We start from the raw sequence: 13651 nt of genomic DNA, 5'->3' as shown, positions 1-13651 counted from the left end.
GAAGTCTAGCGCTGGAACTATTTGATGCTCAGAGTTGCTGTGGGCCCAACTGAGGACTGCATGAGGGCTCAGTAGACCTGACCTGCATCCCGTTGACATGGACAAGAACTCCCATGGTCCGGAGGAGAAAATGTGCAGGTTTGGGAGATTAGGCAGCCTATGGCTGAGCCAGAGCAAAGAAAAGATGGTAAGTGGCTACGTTATCTGACAGACCTGTGAAGTGTGAAAATCTCTGATAGCATATATCATGTTCATGAAAATAGAATGTTGAAAAGATAATGCAATAGCCTATTAAAGAAAATATTTATGAGAGTATTCAAAATCTCACCATCTCAAGAAAACCAACTATTTTCTCATATGTATGTTATCTTCCAGTTCTTATCCACAGGCATATAGTTTTATAAAGTCAGTTATATTGTTTTTGAAAGTTCACGTGCCTAAGGAATGAATACTTTTTATCTTACTGAATTTGGCAGAAGGCATCATAAGTAATTTTAAATTCTCTAATTTTCTCATATATCAAATTACACAGTTAATACATTGACTTTATTTTGGTACATACAGAAAAACAGAAATCAGTAAAGTTAAAAATGAACATTCAATGGTGGCACAGTGGCAGAGTTCTCACCTGCCATGCCAGAGACCTGGATTTGATTCCTGGTGCCTGCTCATTCAAAAAAAAAAAAACAAGAAAGAAAAAGAAAATTTATTTAATCACCTTCTAATCCAACTCCTTGGTTACCACTATCTCTTATAAATAGCTCTCTTGTTTCAATTTATTGAAATATCTTGTGTTACTTTTTAAAAAAAATTTTTTATTAATTTTTAAATTAAAAAAATTACAAGAAACACAAACAATATATGCAGAACAGAATGATCATGTGTTGTATTACTTTTTAATTAATGTATGCAAGTATATGCACAAACATCTAATGATACAAACACTTTGCAAAATGTGTATGTGTCCTTACACTTGGTAAGGCACTTAATTCTAACAATGACAAAGAGATAGGTACTTTGATTATATGTATTTTACGAATGAGGAAACTGAAATAGAAAATCGTGTGTGTGTATGTATGTATATGTTTTAAAATAAAAAATGGATCATAGTGTACATATATGCATCAACTATTTTTAACTTTTTAAAATTGTATACTATATATACAAAGCAAAGAAGATAAAGGGAATACTTTTCAAAGCACACTTCAATAAGTATTTACAGAACAGATCCCAGAGTTTGTCATGGGTTATTATTCCATCATCCTAGATTTTTTCCTTCTAGCTTCTCCAAAACACTGGAGGCTAGAAGGAATATTAATACAGTGATTGAGCAGCCATACTCATTTGTTAAATCCCATTTTCTCTGTTTTACTTCCTCCTTCTCCTTTAATCCTCCCAATCTTTACAGATCTTTGGGAAATGTCTGCTCTGACTTTTCCATGTTGAAAAGGGTATGCACACTAAAGGATAGGGGGATGTAATTAATTGATAATCCTGGAGAGGCTGGTCCCTCTGAGCTCAGGATTTATCTGACCTAGGAACCCTCTGGGAATTGTATGTTCCAGGAAGGCACACCTAGTGCATGAAACCTTTATAGGGTCTCAATTTGAGCCCTAGCTGGTCTTAAGAGTCAATAGGAGTGATGTTGTTGGGGTTTAGCAAACCATGGCAAGTAGCGCTAACTGGAGCTTGAATAAGAGCAGCCTCCAAAATAGCCTGTAGACTCCATTTGATCTCTCTTGGCCTCTGATGCCTTATTTTGTTACACTTCTTTCCCCTATTTGATCAGGAAAGTTTTGTCAATTACTTGGTGCCGGGCCCAGACTCATCCCCAGGAGTCACACCCCATGTTGACACGGGAATTTTCAACCCTGAATGGCTTATATCACATAGTGGAGAGGGCAGTGATTTTCCTTGCAGAGTTGTGCTTGGAGAGAGGCCACATCTGAGCAACAAAGAGGGTCCCTGGAAGCAACTCCTAGTTCTCATTATAGATAGTCTTAGCTTTTCCCCTACAGAAATGTTTCATAAGAGTAAGCCTCAAAATTCAGGGCTTAGGGGCGGGCGATAGTGGCTCAGTGGCCGAATTCTCACCTGCCATGCCAGAGACCCAGCTTCGATTGATTCCTGGTGCCTGTCCATGCAAAAAATAAAAAATAAAAATCCAGGGCTAGGCCTATTTTCTTGGGAGTCCCCAGTGCTTGAGGAGGGTACCTGGGGTTTCCCAGACGGGAATGTTTAATAGCTATATATGTGTTTTTTTATCCCCTTTTAAATCCTCAAGGGTCTCTATCAATATTTTTTAATTATCAGCCTACCATAGTCTGAGATGTCTCCTAGTATATTAAGCTATATAGAATTACAAGGCCTCGTTCCTGTTTTAGACTCCAGGAATTTGATTTGTTTAAATGAGCTATCCAGAGAGGTTTATTTAGATTATGTGTTACAGAAAATTTAGGCTCTAGACATGATAAACCTCTCTGCTTTTGATCTCATACAGTAGCTGAAGGTGTAGAATGCATATGGTATCATCTTTTACCCTGCATTCTAATTTTCCTTAGACCCAGCCATGTTGGCTTTGTTTTAAACTCTAATTGAGGCCTGATCTCTTCTTCAGGTTACTTTAACTGTTATTATATATAGCTATGCTAAATGTAAGGTCTGCAGCACTCCATTAAGTGTCACAGAGTTACTCATAGTTCCAGGGAAATACCAGCTGGTGCACATAGAGTTTAGTGTCTCAGAATCCAGAAATACATCCACAACTTCAAATCAAATGTGGCTGCTATTAGGGCTCAATCTAGGCTCCCACTTTTTAATAAGTATTTTCTGAGAGAAACCTTAGCATATTTGTTCTTTTGTTTCTGGTTTATTTTGTACCGCCCATTGTCTTCCAGGTTTATTCAGTTCATTGTGTGCTCTTCAATGTCCCTCCATTTTGTAGCTACACCAAATTCCATCATATAAATGTATTACCATTTGCCATTATACTTCTCAGTCATTATGTCCTTCGGCTTTCTCCATCTATTGGGCATCATGGGTAATGTCCAAAATAAACAAACCATGTCTTACAGTGTCTTCTTTGGTTGTACAATCAGCAGCACTCTCATATTGACTCTTTCAAACCACTATCAAACCATTGAAATAGTTCATGTGAGAACTTATTTATAATTGTAAATTTAATCATTGGGATACATGGCACTATATATCCCCTTCAATCATATTCACCTTCAATATGGAAATGTTACTTATAAACCCCCCCATTAGTTATCATCACTTCTATCCATACCCTTGCATCTAGATTCAACCTCTTTATGTAGCTTTTCTTCCATCTCTAGCTTTTGTGTACCTCTAAGTTTACTGTATTCTACAGTGTAACCTCTGAGATTATCTTTACCAGAGTCACAATCGCAAAATCATACAGTATCTGTCCTTTTGTGACTGAGTTATTTCACTCAGCATTATGTCCTCAAGTTTCATCCATCTTCTCATGTTTCAGGACATCATTTTATCTTACTGCTGCATAATAGTCCATTGTATATATATATATATACCTATTGCATCATATGTATATACCTGCATTAACTTTTTATTTTTAAATACTCAAACTTAGAAGAAAATTGCAAAAACTATACAGAAACAACATACAGGACTCCAATATAAACTCCATCCAGATACCCAAATTTACTAACTATTAGCAGCTCTTTTGATTTTTATTTTTGTGTTTTGCTATTTGGGCAGGGGAACACATACCTTGCACTTTTAAAAAAAAACTTTCAAACTTCAGGACAATTATAAAAATAATACAGTCCCCACATAGAGAGCTTCAACATACTCCTGTCTTCCCAAATACCCAAATCCACCAACGTTAACGTTTTGAAATATTTGTTGTACTGTCTTATCTATCCATTTTTGAGCATTTACATGTAAGTTGTTTGCATCATGTTCCATGAACACGTAATATTGCCATAAACATTTCTTAGAACAGGGTATTTACTGATTTGATGATCTTAAGTGGAATTATAAAGTTCAAGAAATTTAACATTGATACAAAGTTTACAGTCTATTTTCCAATGTTTTTCCTATGTCCCAGTAGTATCTCTTTGGGCCTTTTCTTTTCCCTTGCTAAATCCCATCCAGTATCTGGTACTGCATTTAATTGTCACTGTCTCTTTATTTGCTCTTTTTCCTTTTTTTAAGCTATGGGAACATATATACAATATAAACTTTCCCATCTCAAGCACTGCTAAGCATATCATTCAATGGGATTAAACACATTCACAGTATTATAGTACTCTCACCACTTTCAATTGCTAAAGCTTTCCTATCTCCCCAAAAGAAACACAATATATATTATGAATGAGCTCCCTATTCACCCTACCCCCCACCTCTGGCATCCTGTACTATAATTTCTGGCCTTATGAGCTTGCATATATATATCTTTTAAATGTGACAGTTCATTAATTATTCAATTTAAGTTTACCAAATAAGTGATCTCTTTTTTTTTTTTAGGTTTTTAAATTTTATTTATTTATGAAACATAACCACATACAAATACAAATATTTTTACCATATGAGCTTTCCATTCTTGTTATATAATCAGTAACTCACAATATCATCACATAGTTGGATAGTCATCATCATGATCATTTCTTAGAACATTTGCATCAATTCAGAAAAAGAAATAAAAAGAAAACAAAAAAATTCATACATACCATAACCCTTACCCCTCCTTTTCAATTGATCACTAGCATTTCAATCTACTAAATTTATTTTAACGTTTGTTCCCCCTACTATTTATTTATTTTTAATACATGTATTTTACTAGTCTGTCGATAAGGTAGATAAAGGGAACATTAGACACAATGTTTTCACAATCATGCAGTCACATTGTGAAAGCTATAATTATACAATCATCTTTAAGAAACATGGCTATTGGAGCACAGCTCTACATTTTCAGGCAGTTCCCTCCAGCCTCTCTGTTATGCCTTAACTAAAAAGGTATTATCTATTTACTGCATAAGAATAACCTCCAGGATAACCTCTCAACTCTATTTGGAATCTCTCAGCCATTAACACTTTATTTTATCTCATTTTGCTCTTCCGCCTTTTGATCGAGAAGGTTTTCTCAGTCCCTTGATGCTGAGTCCTAGCTCATTCTAGAATTTCTGTCCCATGTTGCCAGAAAGGTCCACACCCTTGGGAGTCATGTCCCACGTGGAGAAGGGGAGGGCAGTGAGTTTGCTTGTTGTGTTGCCTGAGAGAGAGGCCACATTAGAGCAACAGAAGAGGTTCTCTTGGGGTGACTCGTAGGCTTAATTTTAAGTAGGCTTAGCCTATCATTTGCAGTGTAAAGTTTCATATGAACAAACCCCAAGATTGGGGGCTCAGCCTATTGCTTTGGTTGTCCCCACTGCTTGTGAGAATATCAAGAATTCTCCACTTGGGGAACTTGAATTTCCCCCCTTTCTCACTGTTCCCCCAAGGGGACTTTTCAAATACTTTTTTATTCACTGTTCAAATCACTCTGGGATTTATTGGGGCATCACTCTGGACAAACCTACAAACTCTCATGCCCTACTCATGGTTCCAAGTACTATGGTGTTCAATTAAGCTATCTACAAAAGTTATATTAGGAAATGCACTAATCAAAATATGAATTTTGTACCAAATAAACATTTTTTTTGCTTTAGTCTCACACATAGGTCGAAGTTGCAAAATATTAAATACCATCTATTTTCAACACCCTGCAGTATTGACATTCCTTTGTTCTTCCTCATGCAAAAACATAAGAATTTATACATTTAGTCACTATCATTATACACTCTAGGTATTCCTAGATTATACCATCTCAATCTTTATTGTCTATCTTTTCTTCTGATTTCATTTGTGCCCCCAGGCATCCTCCCTCTATCATTCTCACATTTAGCTTCATCCAGTATTCTAACGTTGTATTACAGTAAGTTAATATTGTGCTATCCATTTCTGAATTTTTACAATCAGTCCTTTTGCACAATCTGTATCCCTTCAGCTCCAGTTACCCAATATCTTACCCTATTTCTATCTCCTGATGATCTCTGTTACCAACTGAAATTCTCCAAGTTCATTCACTAATGTCAGTTCATATCAGTGAGACCATACAGTATTTGTCCTTTAGTTTCTGGCTAATCTCACTCAGCAGAAGGTCCATCCATATTGTTACATACTTCATAACTTTATTCTGCCTTACAGCTGCATAATATTCCATCATGTGTATATACTACAGCTTGTTTAGCCATTCATCTGTTGATGGACATTTGTGCTGTTTCCATCTCTTGGTAATTGTAAATAATGCTGCTATAAACATTGGTGTGCAAATGTCCATTGGTGTCCTTGCCCTCATGTCCTCTGAGTAGATACCTAGCAGTGGTATTGCCGGGTCATATGGCAATTCTATACTTAGCTTCCTGAGGAACTGCCAAACTGCCTTCCACCGCAGTTGTACCATTTGACATTCCCACCAACAGTGGATAAGTGTGCCTCTTTCTCCATATCCTCTCCAGCACTTGTTTTCTGTTTTATTGATAATGGCCATTCTGGTGGGTGTGAGATGATATTTCATTGTGGTTTTGATTTGCATTTCTCTAATAGCCAGGGAAGTTGAGCATCTGTTCATGTGCCTTGCATTTCCTCTTCTGAGAAGTGTCTGTTCATGTCTTTTGCGCATTTTGTAATTGGGTTGTCTGTCTTTTTGTTATTGAGTTGAACAAATCTGTTTATATATTTTGGATACTAGACCTTTATCTGATATATCATTTCCAAATATTGTCTCCCATTGCGTAGGCTGTCTTTTTACTTTCTTGACAAAGTTCTTTGATTCACAAAAGTGTTTAATTTTGAGGAGTTCCCATTCCTTCCTTTCTTTCTTTCTTCAATGCTTGTGCTTTGGGTGTAACATCTAGGAAACTGATCATGTGGTTTTTCTGCTTTGATTTGTTGATATTGTGTATTACATTAATTGATTTTCTTTGTTGAACCGTCCTTCCATACCTGGAATGAATCCTACTTGATCATGGTGTATAATTCTTTTAATGTGCTGCTGGATTCGATTTGCAAGAATTTTGTTGAGGATTTTTGCTTCTATGTTCATTAGAGAGATTGGTCTGTAGTTTTCTTGTAATATCTTTGTCTGGCTTTGGTAGGCTGATGTTGGCTTCATAGAATGAGTTAGGTAGCTTTCCCTCCTCCTCAATTGTTTTGAAGAGTATGAGGAGGGTTGGTAGTAATTCTTTCTTGAATGTTTGGCAGAATCACATGTGTGAGCTTGCATATTTTATTATATTTTCTTTGTAGTTACCATGGGGCTTAAATTTAATTTCCTAGATCTGTAAAGTTCTTGTTTGCTTTGATGCCAACATAGCTTCAATAGTATACGTGAGCTAGATTTCTATACTCCTCTGTGCCCTCCACTTTTATTTACCTGTTATATGTTATGAGTCCAAAATCACCGATTCATTATTATATTTTATGCGTTTCCCTTTTAGATCCTATAAGAAGTGAAAAGTAGAGTTAAAACCAAAAATGTAATAGCACTGAAATTTTTATCAACCTATGTCATTACACTCTCTGGAGATCTTTATTTCTTCCTATGTCTTTAATCTCTTGTCTATTGTCCTTTCTTTCAACCTGCAGAACTGTTTTTAGTATCTCTTGTAGGGCCGGTTTAGTGGTGACAAATTCCCTCAGTTTAGTTTTATCTGTGAAATGAGACCAAGGAGCCATCAAGAAGCATGAGCTGGCTCCACTGTACATATATTTTGACATTTTTCTGAAATGCGGTACAAATCACTGTATAACTAGCACGCAGATCAAGAAGTGGCACATTATCACCAAGCCTAAAATCCCCTGCATTCACCCTCCCAATCACTGCTCACTTCTTCCAAAGGTACCTACTTTCCTGACTTTGAGCAGTATAGATTAATTTGCCAGTGTTTACACTTCACATAAATAGAATAATTAGTACATATTCTTTTGTAAATGGCCTTTTTTTGGCTTATATTTGTGATCATTTATTTTTGTGATCATTTAAGTTGTTGTGTATAGAAATAGCTCATTCTTACTCATTGTTGCTAAATAGTCTTCTATTACATCATATGCCATATTGTATCCATTCTACTGAAGATGGGTATTTGGATTACTTTCAGTGGGCTGTTATGAACAGTGCTTCTAACAACGCCTGTGTTTTTCACTTTGCTTTCTTTTTCTTTCACTCAAAATTTCATGCCCATGTTTTGATGCCAGTACATCCAGATTAACCCCACTCTTTTTAGCAAGTGCCTTATAATAAATCATGACTTAGATGTATCATAATTCATTTAGCTATCCTCAAGTTTAAGTTACTTCTATTTTACACTATTGTTACTCATTTTACACATGGACTTTTAGAATATTTTGATAAGGTAAGGAGCTAGAAGTGGGATTTATGCATTGAACTTTATGTACATTTTAAATTGTTATAGATTTTAAAATTCCTTTCCAAATGCTATATTGTATCAAATTAAGTAGTGAATTATACCAACCATTGTCACTTTTACTAACAAACAATTCCTTTTTGCAAACTCTGTACTATTTATCATTCTTAAAATATGGTCAATTATATTCACAATGATATTTATTATGTTTTATTATTTGAATTTTCCTAACTGCCTGAACTTTAGGGTCTTTTAATTGTTTTCATGGACATTTATTGTTTGTGAATGGGCCTTCCCATGGTAGAACTGTTTTTTTTATCACACTGTCTTTTGGTCAGCATAGCAATTATTTTAGCTCTTAATCAAAATATGTGGGCTATTATAGCTTTTTACATTTTCCTATTGCAGATGTCGGAAAAATCCTCTCCAAGTTTGTAGATTTTTAATACGTTTATGGGGTCTTTAACTGTAGAAAATTTTTTTATTTTTATGTGGTCACATGGTCTTGATCTCAGTGTTTTTGTCATACTTAAGAAAACACTAATATCCCCAAGACTATAAAGATGATCTCTTATATATCACCCAAAACCAAAATCCTGTAACAATTAAGCATCAGCTCCCCATTTCTAACTCAACCTGGCCTCTGGTAACCTGTATTCTAGTTTGTGACTATGAATTTAATTTTTATAATTATTTCATAAAAGTGAGATATTTTGTATCTGGCTTATTTCACTCAGCATGATGCCTTCAAGGTTCATCCTTGTTGTCTCTTTTATCAGAACAGTCTTTTTATACAGCTGAATAGTATTCCATGGTGTGTGCGTATATGTGTATATGTGCATATGCACCATTTTTTTTTATCCTTTCATCTGTTGATGGACCCTTGAATTGCTTCCATCTTTTAGCAATTGTGCCACTATGAACATCAGTGTGAAAATATCTGTTTGAGTCCCTGCTTAATTTGGTGGGGTATATACCATTAAGTGGGATTTCCAGGTCATACAGTAATTCTGTATGTACTTAACTTTCTGAGGAACCTCAAACTGCTTTCCACAGATTGCACCATTTTACATTCCCATCAAAAAGGAATGAGTTTTACTATTTCTCATCCTATCCAACATTTGTTATTTTCCAATTTTTTGACTAGTAGCCATCCTAATATCTCATTGTACTTGCATTTCCGTAATGGCTAATGATGTTGAGCATCTCTCTATGTGCTTTTTGTTCATTTGTATATCTTCTTTGGAGAAATGTCTACTCAAGTCTTTTGTTCATTTTTAACTGGATTGTCTGTTTTGGTTGTGTTGTAGGATATCTTTATGTATTCTGGTTAATTAACTTTTATCAGATGTGGTTTCCAAATATTTTCTCCCATTTATTAGGTTATCTTTTTACTTTTTTGATAAAGTCATAGATGTACAAAGGTTTTTAATTTTGATTAAAACCTTATTTATCTATTTTTTCTATTGTTGTTCATACTTCTGGTGTAAAGTGTCTTAGAAACTACTGCCTAGCACAAGGCCCTGAAGATGCTTCTCTGTGTTTTCTTTTAGAAGTTTTTAGTTTTGATTTTTATATTTAGGTCTTTGATTCATTTTGAGATATGGTGTGAGGAAGGGGTCTACCTTCATTCTTTTGAATATAGATATCAGCTTTTCCCAACAGCATTTGTTGAAGAGAATATTCTTTCCACATTGAGTAGACTTGGCAGTCTTGTCAAAACTCAATTGGCCATAGATGTACAGGTTCATTTCTGAACTACCAATTTAATTTCATTGGTCTGTATGTCTGTCCTTGTGATAGTACTATATTTTGGATTACTGTGGTTTTGCAGTAAGTTTTAAATCAGGAATTGTGAGTCCTCCAACTTTGTCTTCTTTTTCAAGATGGTTTTGGCCATTCAGATAATTTTTACCTTCCATTATCCATTTCTGCAAAGAAGACTTGGAATTTTGATTGGGATTGCACTGAATCTGTAAATTGCTTTGGTTAGAATTGATATTTCAATAATATTAAATCTTCCAATACATAAACATGGAATGTCTTTGCATTTATTTCTGTCTTCTTAGATTTATTTTAGCAATGTTTTACAGTTTCCATGTACAAGTCCTTTAAATCCTTGGTCAAATTTATTCCTAATTATTTTTGTTGTTTTTGTTACTATGCGTGCATCTTCTGGTTTTACTTTTTTAATGTAATTTTATTGAGGTATATTCACAGTCTGTACAATCCATTCAAAGTATACATTCAGTGGTTCACAATATTATCACATAGTTGTGCATTCATCACCATGATCATTTTTAGAACATATATATGCATTACTCCAGGAAAAAGAAATTAAAAAAAAAAGAAAATCAAATATCCTATACCCCACTGTTATTGACCATTAGTGTTAGACTCTACTCAATTTTTTTTTTTTTTTTGGCATGGGCAGGCTCTAGGAAACAAACCCGGGTATCCAGCATGGCAGGCAAGAACTCTGCCACTGAGCCACTGTTGCCTGCCCTGAATTTTTTTTTTTTTATATATATTTTTATTGGCAAAGCAAAGCAACATGCAAACACAAACATTCTTAACATACAGACATTCCATACTTGGTGTACAATCAGTGGCTCACATTATCATCACATAGTTGTATATTCATTACCATGATCATTTCTTAGAGCATTTGTATTACTCCAGGAAAAAGAAATAAGAAGTCAACAGAATACCAAACATCCTATTCCCCACTCTCTTACTGACCACTAGCATTAGACTCTACCCAATTTTAAGACTTACAGTAGGGGTAGGTTAACTAAGACGATGTAGTATTGTCATATATATATATGACGTATATATATATATGATTGCCTGCCACATCATAAACACTCAGATGCTCTTGCTAGCCAATATATATTTCCTTTGCACAAATAATTTAGGGCAAGCTAAATGATGTTTTAAAATATCTAGGAAAGTTAAACAAGTTGTGAAAGATATCAAGTTTACAGGATGAAACCAATTTACCATGCCTGTTTGATTTAATAATTTCAATGGAAATATTATAATAAAGTAACTTCTCAGATATTTTTGAAGGAGTCCATATGAAAAGCCACAAGGGCTTTTTCAAGTTGGCGCTAATAACAGTGTTCTCTAGAAGGAATAATAGGAGAAATTACAATTTAAAATGCTGATATGAAATAATCTGGAATAAGTGTTCATTTTGTCCACTTATTTTATCAATAGGTGAAAATTTGGTTTCAGAACAGAAGGATGAAATGGCGAAATTCCAAAGAAAAGGAAGTGCTTTCCAACAGGTGTATCCAAGACGTAGGCCTCCAAGAGGATCCCCTGTCAAGATCTGCTCTGGCTTTCTCTTCTCCATGTCCTTCAATATGGGAAGTCTCCCAACAGCACTCAAGTCCAAGATGGAGGGAGAATTCTCCAGAGCCTTCAGAAAGACTAATCCAGGAAAGCTCCGGGGTACCACCCCCAGAAGCCTTGTATTTGTGTTCTGAAGAAGAAGCTGGAGACAAGGGTGTAGTTACTGCAACTGTGTGAATGGAAGCAGTGCTCATGTCATTTTAAAAGAACATTTCAGTAATAACATTTGGACTCTAAAGCCTGCTAGCTAAAATCTCTAACACCTTTGGAATGATGTATGAACTAATGCTTTAGGAAATCCGCTCTTCTCTTCATGCTTTTCACTGTAGGCCCAGGTATAATTTGTAAGTGAGATAGATTCTCCCAGAAGTGTGATGGAACTGAAAAGAGTGAGAGCAATAGTTGGCTCAGTCTCTGCTATGAGTATTATGTGTATATATGCATGTGTCTCTGTGTGTGTATATATATATAAATATTCATTAAAATACCATGGTAGAAACTAGTTGCTCTTTAAATATTACATTGAAACAAATTAATCTCCTTTTATATGAAGAAAAATAAACCATTGACTGAACGGTATTAATTTTTTGAAAATAATGTAAAATTTGGACTTTACCCCAAGCTTTTATACCACACATATTTTTTAAAATTCTGTATTTTCTGATTTCTTTTGGTATCTAGCAGTAAATAAATTTTAATAACTCAGTAATTCTAATCAAATAAGCCACTGTTATAAACATACACTGAAAGTATATTAAAAACTAATCCAATTAGCAAAGTAGAAGAATATCTGAGTGTAACTAATAGTATCCTTAATTTCCTACACTTTGTCATTTCATCAGTGAGTGAGATACCTTCTTAACTAATGACTGTCTTGCCTTTCTTTTCTGAAAGGATACCCCTGGACCAGAGTTTGCAAAATAAAATGTTCTTAAGGACCTATTAGGTAATAGAGGTCCTGGCCCACCTAAAAATCTTGGAGTTGAATATTGTTTAAAATATGCTGTATTGGCAAAATAAAACATCTGTGCTAAGCAGACTGTGACCTGTGGCCTAGACCACAGTAAGCTCTCGTGTCACATTTCATAAAATACTCCCAACTTAACTTCAAAACAGAAAAATGATGGAATCTATATTGATTTCTGTTTGTACTTCTGGTTATAAATTCAATTTTCCAATTAGATGGCATACTATATATATATATATATTAGGTTATTTTTATATGTTAACACACACTACGCAGATGTTTTATGTTTTTTGACTACCCTAAAATAGTATTATAAAATTGCATTTCTGGTAATGATTTGCTCAGTTAATGCAGAAATTTTTATTCTAAGTCCAAGAAGAAATTGTTTCACTTTGAAGGAAATGGAGCAGAAAAGGGAAAGATGCAGTTTTGAATTAGGTTATTATTAATCTGTGGACAAGAAAAATGATCAAACATTCATTATGTGCCATTTTGTTAGCTAATAAGGATTGTGACTTCTAATTTGCTTACCTTGTTAGCTATAGATTTTGATGGTTTAGTGTTTAGAAAAGAATATTTCAGAAGATAACAATTTATATCAACACCAGGAAATTATTTTATATGAATGGAATTTGAGTTGGTGTATGGTAGCCGTGTCTTTATCACAAGGTCTTTTATTTAAAAGTCATTGCAGAGGCTTATGTCAGTGCCTCTTTGTGGGGGATGAGGGAGGGGATCTGCTGACAACAATTTAAATTTTAAAACTGTCTTAAAATGACTTAAGATATGGTTTCTTTTCTTTATATAATATTAATGCCTATTTCCTGGTATCGGGTGCTTTCCATGTGGTAGGGATTGTACTAAACTTTCAGGG

The 13651-nt window shown here is 34.7% G+C and overlaps 1 protein-coding gene across 1 annotated transcript in view; it reads left to right on the top strand.

The window, feature by feature from the left end:
* DBX2 (developing brain homeobox 2) overlaps window positions 1-12307 on the top strand; it is a 47922-nt gene extending 35615 nt beyond the window's left edge. Inside the window, exon 4 of the mRNA XM_077167957.1 lies at window positions 11673-12307. Within this exon, the coding sequence (XP_077024072.1) occupies window positions 11673-11987 (315 nt within the window). The 3' untranslated portion in view covers window positions 11988-12307. The remainder of the gene's footprint in view (window positions 1-11672) is intronic.
* Window positions 12308-13651: the final 1344 nt, after the last annotated feature.

This window comes from Tamandua tetradactyla, chromosome 7 (genome assembly GCF_023851605.1).
Source record: "Tamandua tetradactyla isolate mTamTet1 chromosome 7, mTamTet1.pri, whole genome shotgun sequence".
NCBI classification, from domain to species: Eukaryota; Metazoa; Chordata; class Mammalia; order Pilosa; family Myrmecophagidae; genus Tamandua; species Tamandua tetradactyla.
Note: the sequence above shows the minus strand (reverse complement) of the source record. Positions and strands in the feature narration are given on the sequence as shown.